The sequence below is a fragment of the Motacilla alba genome, chromosome Z, assembly GCF_015832195.1.
Source record: "Motacilla alba alba isolate MOTALB_02 chromosome Z, Motacilla_alba_V1.0_pri, whole genome shotgun sequence".
NCBI classification, from domain to species: domain Eukaryota; kingdom Metazoa; phylum Chordata; class Aves; order Passeriformes; family Motacillidae; genus Motacilla; species Motacilla alba.
Window position 1 is genome coordinate 44,591,788 of NC_052046.1, and position 22,869 is coordinate 44,614,656.

The 22,869-nt window shown below is 45.7% G+C and overlaps 1 protein-coding gene across 4 annotated transcripts in view; it reads right to left on the reverse strand.

Moving 5' to 3' along the window:
* The window catches only part of PSD3 (pleckstrin and Sec7 domain containing 3), a 119,963-nt gene that overhangs the window by 70,721 nt on the left and 26,373 nt on the right, over positions 1-22,869 (reverse strand). For 3 of the 4 annotated variants that reach the window (XM_038123701.1, XM_038123702.1, XM_038123700.1), the window contains 4 exons: positions 19,444-20,512; positions 17,653-18,033; positions 4,418-4,624; positions 4,235-4,315 (listed from right to left, as the gene is read on the reverse strand). In XM_038123701.1, coding sequence (XP_037979629.1) covers positions 4,235-4,315; positions 4,418-4,624; positions 17,653-18,033; positions 19,444-20,512 — 1,738 coding nt within the window. The other variant, XM_038123703.1, reaches the window with a different exon arrangement.

The following is a 22,869-nucleotide window of genomic DNA, read 5'->3' on the forward strand; positions in this document are numbered from 1 at the left end:
TGTTAATCTGTACAACCTCAGGTACAGGTTGTAGGGGGGAGGCGTCCCTTCTGGTCAGGTAAGGTGGTGGAGCAGTCAGGGTATTGCTGGTTTCCACAGGGTGAGTGCTTGCATGTGAATCATTCACCTCTCTTGTACACTCTGTTGTTAATACTGTTGCTGTTACCCTTCGTTTTCTTGTTTCGTTTACTGTTTCCAGGAAATTGTTGCTATCTCAACCCTTGATCTTTGCCTTTTGTACCTCCAGTTCTTCTCTCCAGATGCCCCATAGAGGGGGAGAGGGGGAAGGGAGCAAGCAGTGCATATTTTGGAGTGTTTCAGTGGGAACATTAAATTGGGGAATACTGTTCCTAAATTCATAACAGCTCCCTAGGCACATTCTGAGAATTAGCCATCTTTCTATCTCCTACCCCAGTCTGGGCTCTTTCCAGCAACATTCCCTGCCCACACCAGGTACCACTGACCTACACCTTCTCCTCTGCAGCACATTTACTCCCTTGGAAGCCAACTTGGAGAGGAAACTGATGAAAGAATATTTGGTAAATAAACAAGGCAGTTTCTTCACTCTCAGAGCACAATGATACAGCCAAGGGCCACAGGGATGAGTTTCTGCCCACCAGAGAACATAGAACACACTGAGCTGGAAGGCACCCAACATGATCATCATGTGCAACTCCTGGCACTGCACAGAACATCCCTAAGAACCACACCATGTGCTTGAGAGTGCTGTCCAAACACTTCCTGAACTCTGTCAGGCTTGGTGCTGTGACCACTTTCTTGGGGAGCCTGTTCTAGTGCCCAATCACCTGCTGTGCAAAGACTCTCTCTCTAATGTCCAGCCTAAGCATCCCCTGACAAAACTTTAAGCCATTCCCTTGCATCCTGTCACAGGTCACCACAGAGAAGAGATCAGTGCGAGCCCCTCCTCCTCCACTTGTGAGGAAGTTGCAGACTGCAATGAGGTCTCCCTTCAGTCTCCTCCAGGCTGAACAGACCAAGGAACCTCAGCCACTTCTTTGGCTTCCCCTCCAGGCCCTTCATCATCTTGGTTGCCCTTTTCTGGATACCTTCTGGTAACTTCGTATCTTTCTTATATTGAAGCAACCAGAACGGGCCCCAGCGCTTGAGGCGAGGCTGCTCCAGTGCAGAGCAGAGTGGGACAATCCCCTCTATTGCCTGGCTGCCTGATGCACCTCAGGACAGAGCTGGCCCTCCTGGCTGCCAGGGCACTGCTCACTCATATTAAACTTGCTCTCCTTAAGGACTCCTTGGTCTTTTCCCACTGCGCTGCTCTCCAGCAGCTCATTTCCCAGTCTATCCCAGGCGCAGAATCCAGCACTTTCCCTTGTTAAATTTCACACAGGTGGTAGTTCCCCAGACCTATCTTTCATCAAAGGCTCCCTGCAGGACCTCTCTTCCTCTCAAGGAGTCAATGACTCCTCCCAGTTCTGTATCATCAATCTTACTTATTGTGTGTTCAAGTCCTGTGTCCAAGTCATTTATGAAGATGTTGAAGAGCACAGAACTAAGGATGAAGCCCTGTGGAAACACCACTAGTGACAGGTCACACCAATCTGATGTCACTCCATTCACTGTAGCCCTTTGTGCCTGACCCATGAGCCAGCTGCTAACCCACCACATGATGCGTTTATCCAGCTGTGGGCTGGACATTTTCTCCAGAAGGGTTCTGAGAGAGACAAAAAAAAGTTCTACAGAAATCCAACAAGATCACATCAACTGGCCTCCCTTGATCATCTAGGTGGGTTACCTTATCTTCAAAGGAAATTTGGTTGGATAAGCAGGACTTTTTCCTCATGAAGCTGTGGTGGTTGTGGCCAATCACTGCACTGTCTTTCAGGTATTTTTCAATACCTTCCAGATTAATTTTCTGCATTATTTTACCAGGCACTGAACTGAGACTGACAGGCCTATAATTTCCAGGATCATCATTCTTGCCCTTCTTGAAGATTAGACAGTTTCCAGTCAACTGGGACCTCTTCAGATGCTCAAGACCATTCCAAAATCATTAAGAGAGACCTCACAATGACATCAACCAGTTCTTTGAGTATTTCTGCATAAATCCCATGTGGTCCCATAGACACATGAGGATCCAGATGGAGAAACCGATCCCACACAAGTTCATGGTCAGCTGGGAGTTGGTCATCCTCACATCCATGGTGCCTCAATGCACTGAGCCATTCTGCATTGCCTTTTTCTATTGACTTATTTTTTAAAAAATCTTTTTGTTGTCCCACACAAGTACTGGCAATGTTCAACTCCAGCTGAACTTCGTCAGCTGGAATTTTCTCTCTACAGTGGTGAGCAGCAAATTTGTATTCTTCACACATCGCCTGACCTTTCTTCCATGGATGAACAGCTTTTTTTTTTTTTGTTAGCTCCTCAAGATCCCTGGTCATTCAAGTTAGCCTTCTGCCTGGCCTGGATTTGCCTGCCCCTGTGCCCTTAGGAGGTGGTGGCCAGTATTGATGGATCCCAGCACCTTGAGAAGCATTTTTCCAAGGAACCTTACTAACTAGCTCCCTGAGCAGCCTGACTAGTTCCCTGAGCAGTCTGCTCTCCCTGTGTCCAGTGCTGGACTCCAGAATGCACACTGAGAGGAGCCAGAGCAGCACCACATTCCCTCCTGTCATCCTGCAGAGGCTGCAAGAGATGTACTCAGGAGGTGCATGGGCAACATGAATTCAGCGAGTGGACAGTGAAGGAACAACCCTTCCCAGGTCTCAGACTTCTCACAGATGCTGCACAACAGCCTCCCACAGCTGGGAGGTAGCACAGATCTCAGCAGCTGCCCCCAAAGTGCTCAATAAACCACAGCTTGTCAGTGAGCCAGCAACAACAGCAAACAGCACTGTTTCCTCTCACACTCTGCCAAGTGTGAGGTAGCATGCCTCAGTTTCCTCAGGCTTTGGAACAATTATTTGTCCCCAGCTGCTACTGCATGCTTAGGGCATGTAGCTGGCAATTACTGTAGGTACTCTGGAAACAACTGCTTGGCTTGTTTAAGTCCTGCATGATCCTGTGCACATTTTAGAGAAAGTTCTAACTACTAATATTAACAGGAGACCTACAGGGAGCAGAGACCTCCTAAATGTGTGCCACAAAGCAGTTACATGTTGGATTTCGCAATTTAAAAGAAGGGTATATTTAGCATCATGCTTCAGGGCATGATGAAACCTGGAACTGAGCAACAGACCTCCCACTGCCCAACAGCTCCACCCCCCCCCCCCCTCCCCCCCCCCCCCCCCCCCCCCCCCCCCCCCGATTCTAAGCGGGTGCTCCAGCTTGGCTCCACTCCCCCTGCCTCAGGACCAGGCAGTTCATGTTTGTGCAGGCATGCTCCATTTCCACCGCCTTCAGCAGGCAGGACTTTGTGGGTGCCTTTGATCTGATATGGTCTCATGGCATCAGACCCCCAGAAATGCATTTGCAAAAAGGGATAAGAAGTAAGTGCACATCTTCTAGATTTTCATTAGAAAAAAAATTCCCACTTAAGTAACCTCAGTCAAATGAGTTAAACTCATTTAAATCCCCTTAAACACCAGAACACCAGCAATTGTGCCAACAGGCCACTGCTACACAAACTTGGTGTTTTGACTTCTGAAAAAAAAAAACACTAAAAATAAACATTGTTGAGGTCTGATTCTAGTGTAAAAAGCAAAGAAAATGGAAGGGCTGGGTCTTCAAACACCCACGCCAACAGTTACCAAACTCACTACAGCTTTTTCCACGTTGAAGCTTTTGCTGTTCTGCACGTTCCTGGATTCCTCAGGGAGACATAGAAAGGGGAGCTGCCAAACCACACCAAACCCTGGTCTTAGTGCACTGCAGCAAAGCAGGGTAAGCTCCAAAAGGCATCAGCCAGAGAGTCTGTGCAGATCAGCTGCAATCAACACTGTAACTCCTCACTAGCACCTGGCAGACTACAAATCCCCTGTTTTGCCAGTGACTGGACACTTTCCTCCAGCGTCTCAAGGACCATCCCTAGGCAGGTCCACGCAAATATTTCCCTCTCCACGTGGCCACCACTCCAGTAGCACTAGAATAGGATAGCACACAAAACCAAACAGAAGAGGAAAGCTCTGCCACTAAAATATATCACAGTCCTCTATTCATCTTCTTACATCCCAAAAGAACAAACATGTAAATCAGCAACAACACTGCAAACAGCACTGTAACTAAAATAAGAATATGAAGTCCACAAATGGAATTGTACCTGAGTGAACAGTCCAACGTCATGCCTGTGAAGTCAAAAAATTTAAGATATTCTTCAGCCACAAGCTTGCTGAATTCATTGCTAAAGAAAAGCGAAGAAATACATAAAGGTTATCATTCAAGAGTGAACTCCTCCATAACTATCAATAAGAATGGTCAAGCACATACTCATATCAGCACATACTTTTTACCCAAATGCTTTGCCACATCAGAGCGTTTGAATCTATCCAGATGGTAGAGGCGCTTAGCCAGGCGCCTGGCTGCTTCCAAATTGCTGCTGCTGCCATTGCTGAGGTCGTGGCCAAGGGCTCCAGTGGCATCTTTATCCTGAAGTTCATTGCTCCCCATGGCTGCACTGGAGTCTAACACCACATTCTGTAGGCCAACATTGCTGTGAGATTGAAAGAATATGGAAAGCAGAAAAAAAAGAACATTAGAGTTTTCCCTTAGAACAGCAGGCAATTAACTGAACAGAGGCAGGATGACACATGTAACAAAATTCACTTAATTGAAGAAGCAGTGTTGAACGGGAACATTCATTTAGCAGTCAGCAAAAGTTAGGGGCTTTTAACAAACAGTCCAAACAACATGGTCTTTCCTTCTGACTGTGCTAAGTATCCTCAACTTAGGCTCACTTCAGAGAGAGCTCTTTGCTATTATCAGCCTACAACTGCAACTGCACCAATGCTTCTTGCATTAGTATTTTTTAACCCAATTGGCTTGAAGAGGCCTCTTTAAAAGTAGAAAATTAACCATTTTCCAGGAGAAATGCAGTGATTAAGCTAGGGTGATCAGTTACTCCAAGCTGAATCAGAACAAGTCCCTTCCTCATTCTTCCCCAGTTGTCCTGGAAACAATGCAATTCCTTAAATCTAAAATAATATTACCAGAACTCTCAGTGGCTTCTGTGTCACCCATGAGCAGTGGACATCCCATGGGAAGGCACTGCTAGAAAAAGCAGGACTCGGAGCAAGGTACCCAGTTTGGATTATGAGAGACACCAGGCACCCATGCCAGCCTGGAGAACTCCTTGCTTCCCTCCTGCTCCCTCATGGTGGCAATTATTTCCCTCACCAGCTGCTCAAAGTCAAAATGTTCAGCATGGCAATCCCAAGGCACTTCAGATAAATCATGCACTTACAGATTCCTCCCACCCCTAGTACAATAGGAGAGCTCTGGCTGAGCTGTATGCCTGCTTTGCTTCTCCCATGAAAGAGGCAAGAGCCCGCCGCACCAAAAAGCACACCCACACACGCACCCCTACATAAAGGCAGACTTTGAACTTTAGAAGAGCTTTTCTCTGACACTGGCATGAAAATTTTTGTAAAATCTCAGCTCTGTGTATGTATGTGTGTGTGCACTTGACAGCGTTTCTATTTTTATTTCTATATTTTTATACTATTTAGAAATTCTTTTTACTAAAATGCCATTTACACAGGGATAATGAATGATCAGCAAGGGTCATGCACAGGACAGTACAAGTGGAATGAGTTAAAGATGAATTTGTACATGCAGCACTTTAAACAACATACCACAGCTTCACATACCACTGTAATTTTCAGACTTGACAAGCCATGGTTAAAACAACTGATCACTGTGTTCCAGTAACAACTGTCTAGCCATTTACTCAAATGTCTGCTAGCCACCCATTAACTCCTCAAAGATGAGATTTTATGTAAGGTGAGATTAAAAGAAAACAATTAGGTATTCTGAATGCCACAAATCATCATCTACTTCCTACCTCACTTCTCATGCATGGTTTAAGAGAAGGACATCTACAGAACAGAGATTTGCCCATTTTACCTCTGTTTCCATGCTTTCAGTGCTTCTACAACATCAGAAACATCACACATTCACCCTGTGAGTACAACTTCTTTATCAAGTATCTGGGGAAAACAGAAAATCTAACCAGTTCCTGCAAGAACTGGGGATTTGCACTGGTTTGCAATTATTTCAGTGTAAATAAAATGGTGCTATAACAAAAGGGAGTTAGTCTCAATGCCTAGTAGGAAATAAATACTGTAAATACAATTCCAACAACACTAATATTACTGGCTATCAGTTATCCTAGAAAAGAAAAAAAGCTCCTCCTGACATCATTGTTGTGGAAAATGCCTTCTTGGCTGTATCCAAAGCCACTGGCAAATGTGAAACTCTCTAAATTTGGCCTATACCAAACTAGTGAAGAAAGCAAATGACAGAGCACCCTGACACAAGCCCTGAGCAACACCTTGTCCATTCAAATCAGGCACGACTCATTCCAACTTCCCATCTCTAACAATTGACAAGAGCAAGGCATACCCAGGTAAGCTAACAAATCTACAGAGTCTTTAATGTAAAAATGCTGCTTGAAAAGCCATGCCAACTCACAGAGCCTCACCTCATTATACATCACAATCTTCTTTCACCACTGCTCCTTATTAAAGGTAGTATTTATAGCCCTGAAAGATGGCCAAAGCTGACAAGAAACATCTGTACCCTGCTAGGAACTAGTGCACTATGGGATTCAACATTACCACAAACCACCAAAAGTTTAGAAAGAAAGGAAGTGCCAGCATCTGCCACTTAAGTGAAATTAACAGTACAGCAGCTCCCAGTTTCTGCTTTGCCTCTCGGAACCATGGCTGGGATGTGAAGGAGGAACAACACCCAGCAGAAGGGAGGGTGTGCTCTTTTCCCTGTTTGCCAAAACTAGTCAACAGGGCTGCATAAGAAAAACTATCTTCTAACTTCTCCATTCTAAAGCTTCATACTGACTGAGGGTGCCCATACATGCATTGATGTATGGGATGCTTCCTTCTGCTATTCCAGTAGTTAATTCTGACAGCTGATTAGCTTATTACTTAGTACAAAGGGGGGCTAAGTAAGTACTTTTTGTACCTGGTACAAGAAGTAAGTACTAAGTGAGTACTTTTTGTACTCACAAAGTATAAGGTATAAGTACAAAAAGTTGTCCGTAACATAAGCCTCTTGTTCAGGGGAAATGACAGATTCTTAGCAGTAAAGTGAGATTTCAGTTCTCAAGTGGCTTTAGGTAGTTTGAAGACTCGGTGCTCATGTCACTGAGGGCTTAGGAAATGCAGATGACTTGTGCATGGCTACTGTGCCTTCAGGGCAGGATATTTTAGCAGGGTCCAAGTAGTGTTACTCAGGGAAAAGGCTGACGTCTCTTCTTACTTTCAACACATTCCAGGTCCATCATTTTCCCTTCATACCTCAGTTTACTTATCTGCTGATCTCAGTAAGGCTTGCCTCCCTCTGTAAAGTGCTTATAATGAATTCTAAACAAGAGCTAAGAGCAACCAAGCCTGAAAAGAGGTCTCTTTTCTGCAGTCTAGTTTCTACACACAAAGAATCCACAGCAGCATTACCATCAAAACAGTGCCACAAAAGGGCTTTGTGATGCAAAGCAAGGCTGGACATGGATTTCTCATGCAGCTTTACTCTTTATCACATAAAAATAAGAAACCTCCACTGAAAAACACAGGCTGAAAAATGTAATAGATTATGTTCCCCCTAATCCTAGATTCAAGGCTAAAAGGGATTGTAATTATACTGCTGGTAATTGCCTGTCCAGCAATGGCTGCTGATTTTTATCTAGAGATACTTACATTAATCTCTGCTATCAGAAAACACAGAAAACAGAAGCTACAAAAAAACTCCAGACCTCTTTAGTCTCACAGCACATGAGCTTTGGCCAGAAACCAGGTTTATAGACCATGGTATTTCTGTCCCCAGCAATGCACTCCTGATGCATCCTTTCTCCTTCTGTCAAAGCATCCCCACACCCACACAGAATGCACAGATCTGGGACCACTATATCCAAGAGAAATTACAGGAATTTGATAAGCAGCTGCTGTGGTAAATGCAATACTTTCTAACAGCTCTCCAAGCTCACAGATAAAACATGTAAGCTGTAGACTCTAAGCTCTGCCAGGCTTTCCAGCTTTCCCGTCATACACCAAAACTGCTAGGCATTTTATACTGTTTTCTTCACTTATTCCATTATAGACCAGTTCCACAGTGATTCAGCTCCCAATGCCAAACTATCTCAATCTTGCCATGCTCAGCACTTGATTTGTTTGTGAATATTCTAGATTCACTTACTGCCCCCATCTCCCATTTCAGGTCCCACCAAAACTGAAACTCTACACAGTAATGTCTGACTGAAGAATGGCTGCAATTTCCAGAAAAAAAACACAGCAAGGCCAGTAACAGAATGATAATGACACAGGGACCTCATATCTCAGTGGTCCACCCTCCCAGCCAACTAAGCTTCAAGAGGAAACCTCAGTCTAAGTGTAAGTTTACGATGCCTTAAACCTTGGTATGCTCTTTATTTAGTAGCAAATGCATGGAGAAAAAAAAACTCTCTGCTTCATCCCAAGGGAAAAACGCCTATCAGCATTTTTCTTTATCGAGTAAAGGCACAGAGCAATTGGCTCAGCTGCTAACAAAGAAGTGATGTTTAGAGTTCACACTGAGTGGCAGGGTGTGACAACTCAAGCCTGAGTGCTGTCCTCATCACAGCCATTCCAGTGATCCCAGCTTGCCACTGCCTTTCACTTTTACCAGACTGATGCACAGCATATGCTCTGTGGCACATGGATTCCCTGGATGCATATGTTCCTTCCCCAAGGAACACTAATTCATATGGCGCACACGTCTGGAGGGAATGCATTGGTTGCACCAATTGCAGGGGAACTTGGATTAAAACAGGGCTGGACCCTTCACAGACTTTTTGGAAACAGAGGAGGACGGAACAAGAGGGAACAAACCAACTTTTTCTCTCAAATAAATATGCATGCCTTTATCATCAGCTTTACTCTAAGGCAAGCTGTGTCAGGCATTTGCCAGCAAAAGCCATCAGAGCAAAACGCAGCAATGATTAAAAGGAAGGGTGGAGAGACATTCTGGCATGCTGAAGCTAGGGCCAGAACCAATGTTGTTTTCAGCAGAGTATGGTGTCCACTGGGGAGCCACACTGAAGGTGATGATCACCCACTGCAGGACAGTGCTGGCCGTGTTGTTTTAAACACTTTCACTCCAAGCCTTCTCCTCCCAGTTCTGAAACAGGACAGCATTCCATCCATAACCATCAACTCTGTCCATGAAAAGCATGCTCTAATACAACAGTTCAACAGCCCCTCAGAAGCGTGGCAGGGACAAAACAGAAACAGTCAGGTGCCTGCCCCCACTCCTCCACTCCACCCTCTATGTCCTGCCCTGCGGAAACAAATCCCTGGTCTGCAACCCTTTGGAGAGATGTGGCTGTTCAGTGAATGATATCCTTTCACATTTCAGAGCAGACCAGACATTACCAGTGGCACAGTCTGGATTTTGTTTAAAAGGACCTGAAAAGCTGTGCTTGAACAGCCCAGCTCTGAAAGGAGCAGCCCCACTGAAGAAAGTGAAGAAAGCCCAGTAGCAGTGGGATGTGATGACTCAGTTCCTGCTACAAATGACCCGACCACACAAATGGGCTGGGAACGGCTGTGCTGCAGTTTTGCTGCAGCTCCAAATCAGCTTCTTCAGGGCCAAGAGTGAGCACAAAAGCACTTCAAGTAATGATTTTCCTTGCCAGTTACCTTTAGCTCCAGGGCTTGTCCAAGACAGGGCATAGGAAGGAGAGAAAAATGATAAAAAAATAAAAATAATGCCCTTTCCTAGCAGATGACTCAGTGTGCTATTTTACTCCAAATGGTTTAATCAGCTTTGAAGTCCTACGTATGCATTCTCTTCAAAGACAGGCTTTGAAGTAGATCCCTCTTTGAGAACTGACACAGCTGCACTTTGCTGCAACTCAATTCAGTGGGTGTCTCACAAGCACAGCATCAGCCAGGACATACAAAGCGAAGACAGTGTCCATAAGCCAGAGTAACCACCAAGCATCCATTAAAAAGTACCTCAACCTTACAACATCACAGGGAGAGGAGCAAAGTTAAAAGTAACAATTCCTGTAATTCCCTACTGGTTATCAATAAAATACATATGCAAAGTCAATTTCATGGGCTGAAATGCATACTGCTGTTTGAAAAATAACCTCTTCTTTCCTGTAATAATTTGTCTTTTTCTTTTATTAAAATAATTCCTACTGATTGTAAAAAAGGGAGCTAGCAGCTAAAGCATTCAAAAAACACCATTTCTGTAGGCTTGTATACAGCAAATGCAATTTTCATTACAGGATCACAGCATTAGAATAAGAAGTCCCACCACATGCAGGGACAGGATTTCAGCCCTTCCAAGAGACAGCGCGAGACTTTATTACACAGACATGCTGGCCCACTGCCACCTGAAGTACAAATGTCTTGGTAAAAATACTTCAGTTTGATTCCATTTTGACCTCAGGCTTCATACATCGCTATGGCAAGGGTCAGTGCTTGCAAAGGGACACTCACCACATTAATGTCACCATGCCTAGAAAGTTAAAAACTGTTCCTCACCACAGGGGGTATTCAAAGGCTCCTCCCTGCAATGGGTATTTCTGACATTCATAGACAAATAGACTGGTCTCTTGAAAGCATTAGTATTGTCCCATAATCAGGATCTGATCCACCTGCCCCAACAAAAAAAAAAAAAAAGACCCAAAAAATGCACTGCATACCTATGACCTTGCTCAGAAAACATTCAGCTCCTACATGTTTCAGGAACCCTCAGGCTCTCCCCTCAGAGCCCACCCACTCCAGGTATCAAGAGCCACCATCCCTGTGTTCAGTACCCACATGACCCTCCCCTACAAGGCTCCTGCTGGGTCCTCCAGGATAGGACCAAAACTGGGAAGACATCAGAGGACTTTCACCCCCACCCCCATGCCTGGGCTTGGTTTAACTGTTGGGAGACTGGCTCAGGAAAAGCATATTAACCTGGCAGCTGGTCCAGCTGGTCCTCCCTAGCAGGGAGCAAAACAGATGCATAAAAATACATGTGTCTACACCTTTCGGTTCAAGCTTCCCTGCAAATGTGCAGATGAGCACTTGAGCACTGGCACTAGTATCACACAGGAACTTTACACTGAAATCATGCAGCAAAATGAACCACCTGTCCTCAAAATGAATAGTGAATAAAGAAAAAAACAACAAAGAAAAAACAACCACTAACCAACCCACAGCTCACCCAGCTGTTAGCAGGGAGTCTGCATGCTCTGTGTGCCCTGTTCTCCACCACTGCTCCAGCATCACATCCAAAGACAGGCATGCCTCTCTATGCTGTCCTGCCAGCTGCCAGGCTCTGCCTCTCCCTATCCCAGCACACACACAGAGGAAGAAGAGACTTAACCAGCAATAATGTGGAGAGGGGCTTGACTAGCAGCCAGTCGTGGCTAATAGATGAGAAAACAAGGCTGCACTTCGGGACCAGCTCAGAACTGGCAAAGACGCCTCGGTTTTGGTGAATCAAGCCTTCCTGACCTAAATGCCTTTGACTTTAATGGAGATGTGCCAACAGATGCCAGCTTAAAAGCTGAGCTGCTGACAGCTCTATACTGAGGCGCTTTGTGTAGCAAACTGATCAGCTGCTCCACTTTTTTTTTTCTTTTTCTCTTCTGTCTCTGTCAGCTCCTGGATTTTTGTTGTGTTTGTTTTATTTTCAGAGGAGGCTGGGAACTGAAGAGGCGAAAAGTCAGCAGCCCTTTTTTTCCATAAAACAACAGTTTATTTAGGAACTAGAAGCAGCTTTACAAGCTCTCACTAAACTGGTGCTCCAAGGACCTCATTAGCCAGAGCAAAGGAAAACTCTGTAAAGCGTATCTCCAGAGCCTTGATAAAGTGATGACACCTTCCTGAAGGGAATACCAAGGTGAACAGTGTAGCACAACATTTCAGAAGTTACTAGGCTGTGAAATAACAAGGCAAATCCTCAGCTGTCAAAATACCAGTGGTGTCAGAAATTTACCCTGTGAATTGTGCCACTTCATCTTTACCTGGATGCAACATACACCTGTGCCAGCACATTGTGGTTAGCAGCTCAACAACTCACACAACAACTGACACAGGCATCAGCTCATGTGGCTAATGTAGAGCCCAGCAAATGGGCTCCAGCACTTGTTTGCTTGCTCACCAGCTGCAGATGCATTTGATGCATTTACTTTTCTAGGACAATAACCAACATCATCCCTCTGAATAACCTTTCTTATGCTGGGCATATGGTTGGCAGCAAATATGAAGTACCATGCTCTCATTGACCTATGTCTCCTAGGTCCCAGAGTCTGCCATGAGCTGAGGCATGTCCGAAGGTGAAAAAAGATTCACTCAGAAAAATAGGGATCTCAGCAGATTTCACACTAAATGAAAAAATTAAACTGGGTCTCAAAGTGAATCTTCAAAGTGAAAAAAAATTCTACCACACCTCTGTCAGACAGACTAATAAAATGAATGTGTAAAGGTTACAGGTTAGATTCCTAAGTACTGAGTCTTGTAACTACACTGAAAAATCAAATACAAGATCTTTTGGACAAAAAAAACCAGTGTACAAACTGAAACCCAAAATTATAACTGGCATGTGGTTATTCATAAACTGGGAAGGGACTTAAGAGAATCAACTCAGAGAGAAGAACCAAAACTGAATTTATTTGTCAACAAAGTTTATTGTCTTAAAGAAGGAATGAGCAGAGTGCCAAGTAAGAAACTGCTGGAAATGACCTATACACAGAAGAAAAATATCCACCATGGGAACAATTACAAGAGGCCCCAACAATTAAAAGTAACCTGGTACCCATGGGAATTTCAGGCTACATTCTTGTGAATTTATTTTGAGAATTGCCAGATTGCTTTAGGGAGTTTGTTTTCTTCCCCTCTTGAATACATATGCAACTAAATTTGTGTTTGCATCTCTAGGGAAAAAAAATAACAGGACTTGCAGAATTTGCTGAGCACCAACAGTTCTTTGAAGATGATGGCAGGTGGCAAATATTTTGCATTTTTGAGGATTAGGAGTTGCAATACAGATTTTTTATTTTCTCTCTGGATTTACAAAAATCTTGGGCAATGTCCTGGCAACAGAGACAATACTTCCCAAGACAGCAGGAAAAGGCACTTATAGCAGGAAAAGAAATGCCGTAAGTTTTTTGTTGTTGATGTTTTGTGGGTTTTTAAAAATTTATTCTGACTCTAGCCTACAAGGGGAGAGGGAATGGAAAACCTGCTGTAAAGTGTGCAGTGTAAGAAAACACTAAAAGAAGTCAAGTTCTTAAAGTCTGGAAGTATAGAGATCATCATAGAGATAATTTCACACTTCACATTTATTCACGCAGATGCTTTGTGGTATACATAGAAAAAATAACTCCTTTTCCCCTCAGGTATACCTTACTGCTTTGGAAACACATCCCCTTCACCCCACTCTGACTTGGATCGCCAATTTCAATCAATTTGCAAATGATTACACCTAGTCCAGGCAACGCAAACTCTGGCTCAGTATCTTGGTAGCAGCTTGCAAACAGTTTTCCTTACTGCCTCTAAAAGTAAGACTAAACTCCCAGATAGGAAGGCTGAGCCTTGTTCTCCTTAACACAGCCCACTGGCATGGGAAGGGAGGAGTACAGCACCTGGAGCATGGGTGTGGCAGTGGGGACTGCATTCCTCTGCAAGGATAACAGAGAGAAGGGCACCAAACACGGTCCGAATGCAACGTCCTTACTGAGATTACAAAGCTTCATTACATTGGCAGCCTGCGGCTCAGCCTATTTCACTAGGATCCCATGGTGCCCTGACGCACAGCAAGGCTGTCGCTCAGCTCTGAAACCTCACACACTACCCCTCCTCCCTCTGTTCTCCGACCCCCTCCTGTGGAAATTCAAGGCTACTTCAGCTGCAGATTTTTTTTTTCCCCACAGAGGGTTTATCACTACAGAATGTCCCTTCCTTCTGAGTTGGAAGGGACACAAAAGGATCATCGACTCCAAGTGTTAAGTGAACGGCCCACACAGAGATCAAACCCGCAACTTTGGCATTATTAGCACCGTGCTCTATCCAACTGAGCTGATCTCAGAGAACTGAAAGAGAATAAACTTCACCCCAAAGACATGAAGAGTCCAAAAAGAAGACAAGCTGCACGCCCTTATCCCCCAACCATCCCTCCTCCACTGGCCAGGCACAAAAGGCACCTAAGCTGTGTCAAGAAAGGGCTATTTGCAAAAGTAAGCCTGCCTGCTCTGCAGGAAGACCCAGGGGCAGCTGACATCCCCATACCCTAAGGCATGGCAGGTGGCTGTCAAAGCAGGCAGGTCCATCATACAGCTCTTGCCAGGACTTACTGCGTTTAACCACGGCCAGCAGCTGACAGGGAGGACAGCAGGAATGAAATCTTCAGACACCTAGGAGCTCATAGAATCTTGCAGCCTGCAAGCCTCTAAGAATTTTTTTCCTCTTTTTTTTTCAGTTCTGAAGGCATGTGACCAGCCCTCACATACCAGAGTTGACCCCTCCCAAAGCCAGCAATTTCCTAAGAGCGGAGAAGGATGTTACCCTCCCGCTTATTCATTATGAGGCCAGGCCATTCTTTGTCCTTATGCATCAAAACCTCACTCCCTGTGTCAGGTATGCTCTGGATCCCTCCAGACAGGTGCAGAAGGGGCTATGGTGCTCAGCTACCTGCTAACAGGAGGGCATGGCCACGGGAGCCTCGGCTCCTCTTTCCCAACTGGCACACGGCTTTCAATTTCCAGGAGAAAAACCACCAGCTCTTTGCTCTCAAGTCGGCCGTCCTCTTCTGCTTCTGCTCTAGGCCAGGAAGAACTGCTCATGTTTCACAATGCTCCCCCGCTAACTAGTGCTGGTACTTGGAAGCATGCTCCCTCCCCAGTCACTTCTTATATCACCGAAATACCACGGCACAAGGCACTGCTGAGATTTTGGTTTCGGTTTTTGCTCCCTCGGGTTGGCAGTACCGTTTCCGAAAAAGGCGAGGGGTCTCATGCTCCTTGCTGTCTCGCACTGCTACATTATCCTCCTCTGCTCCCAAATCCCCCGCACCCGAAATCCCCCCGCTTCCCTTTTCACTTGCCAGTATCCACAAGCCGAGCCCCCACCGCAACCCCCACCCCTCTGGGAGGGGCTTCTCCCGCCGCTCTCCTCTAGGCGGGGGGCGGCGGGAGCGGGGAGCCCCGGCCGGGCAAAGCGCACGGAGCGCTCCGGCGGCACCGAGCGGGGCCGGGCACGGCGGGGCGGAGGGCTTGCGTCCCCCCACCCTCCTCCTCCGGGAGGGCTGGACCACTGCGGAGGGTGCCCCCGCTGCTCTGCAGCGCCAGGCAGGCACTACGCGTGAGGAATTACAGCCCCAAGCACAAGCTCAGGCTCACGGCACCGTAGGAAACGAGAGCTTCAGCAGCAGTCACAGAGGTGCCATACATGCATCGCACAGGCAGACTAGGTAAACCTAAGTCTCGGATTGCTTCAGGCAACACAACCGCGCGTTCAAACTCCCTGAGCCGCCAGGGCTCAGGAGGTTATTTCTGGTTCACCTGAGCATCACCACGACACACCACCTTGACCCCTCTGCGATAAACCTCCCGCCACCCCCAGCACGCACACACTGGCTCTCACCCACGAGCTCTTAACACCGTCATTCCCCACTGGCTCCAACAAAGTAGTACTCACGACCTGTCAGTCGCCTGTCAGTCACCAGACAACATACACGCCTGGTGCAATACAACATGATATTGGAATACCGGAGAAGGAAGGGTGGTGTTAGCTGTAAGATTATCGTTGGGAGTATATTCTGTTGGGCATACTATCTTGCCGTGGTGACACTCTCTACTGGCACCTACCTTAGGTGAGCCCTTGAGACTTATCCCTAAACAAACCAGGAATACTCTTTTCTCTTTTCTTTCTTTTCTTTTCTTTTCTCTTTTCTTTTCTTTTCTTTTCTTTTCTTTTCTTTTCTTTTCTTTTCTTTTCTTTTCTTTTCTTTTTCTATTTTCTTCTCTCTCTTCTTTTTAATTGAGGAAAAAGTATTTAAACATCTACTGCTAGTTTATCAGTATGGCTGCAAATCTAAACTAAAATTAATTCCAAGTGAAATCCACACTAGGCAGGCACCTGATGTAATTCATCTAAGCACCTCGTCTTTGTCATAATTTTTGTCCTGATGAGCCAATGTAGGCCTTACTTGACAGTGTCTTTTAAATACTGCATGCTGCAACTACAGGGTAACAGAATGAGGATCTGAATGTGCTGCTTGTTCTCCCTGTCCAGTTTTAGGTCAGCCTTTGGTTTTGCTGTAAATAAGGAGCTCCAACTCGTAGGGCTGACCTCAGTTTCTGGCTCCATACAGGTTATTGCAGATTAGCAGTCACTTATTGCCTATTGGCAGGCACCATGCATGCACAAGACCTGTTTTACTGTATGATTGAGGGAAAAATATTTTAAACTCTAACATCCTTCTGCCTGCTGTTTTAAGAACAAACTGTACTTTAATCCATAAAGTTAGCAAAACTACTTCTGCTCAAAGGACTTCTTTCATTTTAGCACAAAAGAAATAAGACTGATAAAAGATCTCCCAGGAAAGCGCTAACTAGTTTAGTCCCATCTAAGGGAATAGTCCTAGGACTCTTAGATAACATCCTGTCTCTGAAGACCAGAGGCATCTTTGTCACTCACAAGGTCCTTCATCACTTTGCAGGCATGTTGCACCCTCACCACTCTGCTTTTAATTCAACCTCCCACTTTGTCTGTGTCTGCCTTTCACTGTCCCCACTCTCTCTGACAGCACACTTAGAAGAAAAGTTTGCACATAGAGTGATTTTCTACAATTGTTCAGTATTTTCTGACCACTCAACCTAGTTTTCGCTTCTCACATGACTCTTCCTTTTAATAGGCTTTCTCACCTCTCCTTTTACCTAAACAGAAATTTTTAACATTTTTGCAATGCTCGTTCCTGTTTCAGTAAGTGCACAAACAAAAGAAGCAGCTAACCTGTGAATGTGGTGAGAGCAAAATCTCATCCCAGCAGAAGTAATGTTCTAAACTCCCACTGGCCTCAAGAAAAGAAACACTGCACCCAAAGACACATCTTAAACATCCAGATCACAAACTGCATTTGGATAACTCATTTGTGTACACAAAGTGTTACATCTCCTAAAGTTACTGCCAATAAATTCAGGTAGGAACTGTAGCTGAACAAGATTCATTTGTAACCAATAACTAACTCCTCGAGAGACAGGTCCCAGAGATGCGATAATACCAGACAGACTTTTATCAACACATCAGCATTGCCTAATAAACCTTCATAACATATATTTGTCACTCTTCTTATGAATTGCAGGTTTGGATGGCTCATTTCTCTCCTGCAGCCACCCTGGAAATTATTCTCAGTAGGAAATCACAAGTGGTGAAAGAGGCAAAACTACACTCTGTGACAGTACAATGAAGTAAAGAGAGGTTGGGGAACAATCAGCAGGCACACAGAAAGCTCACCCACTACTTTTACCTTTCCAGATGATGGACTTCTGTGACATCTCCTTTCAAGAGTGTTTCATTTACATCCCTTAAGCCATTGGCGATGCCTTCACCACATCCCTTCACCTCCCTGTCAGGGACATCTGTCTGTCCCACGGCTGATGTCCTATCTAAAAACTGTCCACCCTCCTTCATGCGCTGCTGGATCATGGGAGTGAGTGGCATCTCAAAGCTGAAGTAGCTATCGGGCTCCGAGTACAATGTCTCCAGAGATTCCGCACTGTAGTACAAAGATGCATTGTCTAGGATGTTTTCAAACTGTGAGCTGTACAGATCAGTGGAGATGTCAGAGTGCCTCTGCCCAAGGAAATCTTCGTATCCTCCTGTGGCGGCTTCCCCCTCCTCCACCATCCTGAAAATTAACCAGAAACAGCTCATTTCAGTTTGGGGGCAAGGTTTAGACTTTGAGCAACCCTTCTCACCTTCTGCCCTTCTGATCAGAAAGGTCAATGCAGCTTTATGCAAGAGAGGGTACTGCAGGTAAAATGCTGGTTTCTCCTTGCACTACCTCTCTTTATGACTGGCATCATCTCCCTCTCCAGGGAGATAGAAAGAAACAATTTTCCAGGTAAAATAAGGGGACTGGGAGGCATCCTAATATTGTCAAACAGATCAGCTGCTTATGTGCAAAAGAGAAAAGCACACACAATGTGTAAGATCTATCCTAGCACCAGGGACAAGCCAGAGGCTGCACATGCTGGAGATGTGTATCCTGATGGAGCCTCTGCCCCTGAAGGATAATTTGCTATCTCTGCAGTCCTAGGACTGGGGTCTTCAGCAAAAAGCTGAAGAAAATCACTCCAAAATGCAAAGAGAAGCATGTGCAATTAAAAATATGAAGCCTGGGGAACCAGATTTGAAGGGAGAAGACTCAACCTGCTTGATGATGCAAGGAAAGATATACCATCCCCCCTGAAGCATTTTCTTCTCTGCTGCACCAAATACTGTGGGGCTCCTTAACATGCCAGAGGTTAGGGTAGCCAGCCCAAGTAATCCCATGCACTAGCCAAAGCTAAACTTCACAGATACAGAGGTGCAGAGGCAGGAAAGCCTCCCTTGTAGAGATGTTGTCTCAGCAGCACACAGCTCTCCAGGTCAAAGTAGGCATGGTTTGCTCAGAGAGCATCAGTGGAACCCTTTGTTTTGTCAGAGATGTGCATCAGGAAAGAAAAGCAAGCAAATCAGGATGCAAAGCAGCATGCCATTCTTGCAATACGTACTGCAAAAATTATATAAACACAAATAGGTAGACAGATAGATAGATAGATAGACAGATAATACAGAAAACACATATTGTAACATTTATCCTCCTATGATCTACATGGCCCTGGATGAAATGTCTTTATTATCCAACCATTCAGAGGTTGTCACACTGTTTTTGCACAAACTCTGAATGAAACCAGAAAATCTGTTCAGGTGCGTATGGCCAGGCTTGCATGCCAACTGTATTTAATTACATGGCACGTCCAGATCCCAATTACAGCTGCTACAGATGCATGATCACACAGATATGACAGTGCAAACAGAAGACTTCTGATCTTTATGTTTCAAAACCTGAGATGGACTGCAAACTTCAGTAAGATGGTATGAAGTGGCTTCAGTACCAACTTCAGGCACTAGCCAACTATGTAAACCAGTACTGTAAAGACCACACCACAGGCAGCAGACAAATATTTGCTGCTTCTTATTAGCTCCTAAAAAGGTAGGTAAAAGCCACATGCCTAGACAAGACTGCCGGACGCCTGCTCCCGTCTTAGCTCACCTGCCCTGGCCTCTTGCAAGCACAGCCATCTCCTCCTCACCACAGGTGTTCCTGTCCTTCACAGAAACTTCATCCTTCCTGCTTTCTTCGAGCAGTAGTAGAGGAGTGGCTCCCGAAGCAGTGGGTTCCAGCCTTGGGTCTTCACAGACCTCGCTCCATGCACTGTCTGGCAAGGAAAGCAAGGCTGGGGAGATCATTGGTGACATAGGGTGGCTGGATGTTTTGGGGAATGCCTTCCTCTCCACAGACACAGAGTCCAGCAGTGAGTGCTTCTTTCTTCTCTGCTCCTCAGCTTTTTGCAACCATAAGATCTCCACACCTTGAAATTCTACATGTTTACTGACAGCTGCCTCTTTAGCAAGCCTTCTCTCAGTACCTGTTTGCATTTTGCCTTGACTGTACTCTGAAAACTCCTCAAAACGTGTCCCCCTCTCCACTCTGCTGACTGCTTCCAGGTTTGTCACAGATGGCTTGTGACAGCTTGGTTCCTGAGCTGTATGGACCTCCTCTGCTTTGTTACTTATGGCTTGTGAGGATTCAGACTGTTTTTCTCCAGCCCGTACTGAAGCCTGATCTTTCTCTATGATCAAATACTTTTTTTCCTCAGCTGTTCGTTCAGATGGAAGAAGCATGTCTGAGAGTTTTTCTTGGCCTGCTGGAACTGGTTCTCTGGCTGCCTGCACATTTTGGCTGCCAGTAACAGTCTTTTTTTCCATTTGTGTCTCTGAATCGAAAGAAGTATTTGCTCTTTCTTGCACCTTTGTTGCTTTTCGCTGTCGAGAGATTTTCATGATCTCTGGCAGATTACCCGTGGGTTGCAAACCTTCTTCTGGGGTGTGAAGCTGCACTGCCCCTGCACCAGGCCTCAAATTATCAGCAGGAGATGCACACTGAGGAACAGGCCTGACATGATGGTGACTGTCCTGTCTTTCTGGACTGTGTGTTACAGGCTCAGCCTGGCACATCGATGGAGCCGACGGCACTTGTCTGCTCGACTCTACAGTGCCATACTCTGGAAATTCATTGATGATGGTATGAGGAGGCAAACTGCTGCTCCCACGGCCACTACCTGCAAAGTAAAAGGAGAGAGAGAGACCCTGGATTTATACACCACACGCACAAAGCAAAAAGTCTGATCTCTCTCCCCGGCCTGCTCTCCCCTGGCAGGGAAAATACTTCAGTTTAACTCACTTCTGCTCTCACACTGCAGTTATCCAAAGCTGGTCCTTTTACATAGGAGTTTTTGGGCTGCCCTACTTTGGGAGTTTGCACTACGGAGGAAGGAATGCCAGAAATGTCTGCTACACTTCAGCAAAGGTCCCAATGGCACATGAACAGTCTGAGGCTTCAGGCCAGGCCTCAGGCCAGGCCACAGGCCTAAGAAAGCAGAGATTCAGATGTCATTCATCCACATTCATCTAACATTCATCCACAGCATGCACCACCCATGATAGTTTTACTTAAAAAGACACTACACATGATGGTTTTACGTTTTCAGGTAATTTGCACTTGTAAAGGTGAAACACGGGGAAGATAATCAGCCATACCCCTTATGTTCTCCAGCCTTGACAAAACTAATTAGCTAAATTAGAAAGTAATTAATGAGCAATTAAACTTTCTGCCAGCACTACCCTCTTCCTTTAACAACTCAGGTAGCTGAAGGTCATGTTGCAGTGATGGATACATACCAAGCAACGCACATTTCCTACTGCAGCAAGTACACTGCTGCAGAAAAACCTTGCTACCCATCCCTTTCTTGTGCTTTTCCAACTGATGTAAACAAAGCAGGAGCAAAAATGGGTGGTCCCATTTTCCAAGCGCCAAGCACGCAGTGGCTCCCATTGTTTCGAGGTAACAGAGAACCATCTGTCCAAAGGGACCTCAGGGATCACATAATGACAGATAATTGCCCACCTTATATCACAGCCCAAGGAGGAACTGAGCTCTTGGGGGGGAAAAACCCCAAAACAACAATTAAAAAGCCAACCATCAAAAGCCGAATTTGTCCCACTCCTTTAGGGAAAAAAAAATTAAAAACAAACAAACAAGCAAACAAAAAATGGCCTGGAGTATAAAAGTGCTTTAAATCAAACTGCAGGGTAGCCAGACCCAAACACCTGCTTTGAAAAGCATCAGGGGTGACAGCTCTGAAACCAGACACCAACTTGAATTTCAATGGTTTGGTCCCAAGATGCATCTCTAGGTGCTGCACTGCAAACTGATCCCATCTCTGCTCCAAGCAGGCCGGCCAAGGTCATTTTCTGAGTAGCTGTGGTTAATGATAGGCTGAGCTCAAAGTAAAAGAGAGGATAATCTAACACAAGTTCAGAACCGCATTAATATGGCCACCTATGTGCCAGTGGCTTGTTAAGGTAAGCAGAAGCTCACACCTGCCAGTATATCCCAGTATATCTAACCACAGAGAAAATACCAGACACTGGGTGTGGTGCACAATCAAACTGACAGTCTTGGACTCTGCCAAACCTTAGAATCTTCCCCAGTGGGTTCTCCAAACATCTCCGTGCCATTGACTTAATCACTATATAATAAAAATTCAGCTTCATCCAGACTACTTGGTTGCTGTTCAGGACAGTGACTGGACAAAGCAGGGACCTTTTCTCTGCTGCAAGGTTCCAGGGAGCTGTAAGGAGCAAGGATGCCCTGTCCATAATTGCATCACCAGCCCATCTTCATGGCAAGGTTTCCAAAACACCGGTGTGGGGCACCCACAGTGCTTTTCCTAAGTGTCTTGAAGACAAACAGTCCCCATTGCACACAACTCAGCTGCACAGTGCTTGCATGCATCTCAAGCCCATACTTTTCACGGCACAGGCACTAGGCTGCCACTGTGGGACACTTTCCCCAGGACAGACTCACATATGACAGTGACGCTCTGTGGTTACAATGTCCCTATACCTGCACCAGAGAAACCCCAGGCAAGCAACCCCAAGCTGCTTTCTCATCCCGCAATACTCCTCTAATGCAGAAGCTTTAGTGCTTGCTGCCTTCTCAGCACAGTCTAGAAGAGGGATTTCTTATGAGAGGACTAATAGGGAGCATGTCGCTACAGATGCGAACATAAACCCTTCTTGGTGGACACATCCACCCACAAACAATGCTTAGTGTGCGCCCTCAGCGCTGCGGGACAGCACTTGGTCAGGCCACTGCCTCGGCCACACTCTCTGGCTGTACTGCATGAAGAAAGGGAATACGTAGTGCCCCAAGAGCTGGGACCCCCATGCCACACTCCAACCCACACATCCTGCCTTGTTGGAAGGAAGCCCGGAGCATCAGCCCTGGCCTCCTGTGGGGCTGGGAGGCAGCCAATGTGCTCCAGAGGCCAAGCCCTAACAAGGCACCGTACACAAATCCTGCCAAGGGGCCAGGCTCGTCTCTGCTAATTGCTATCTTAGCTTCTGAACCAAC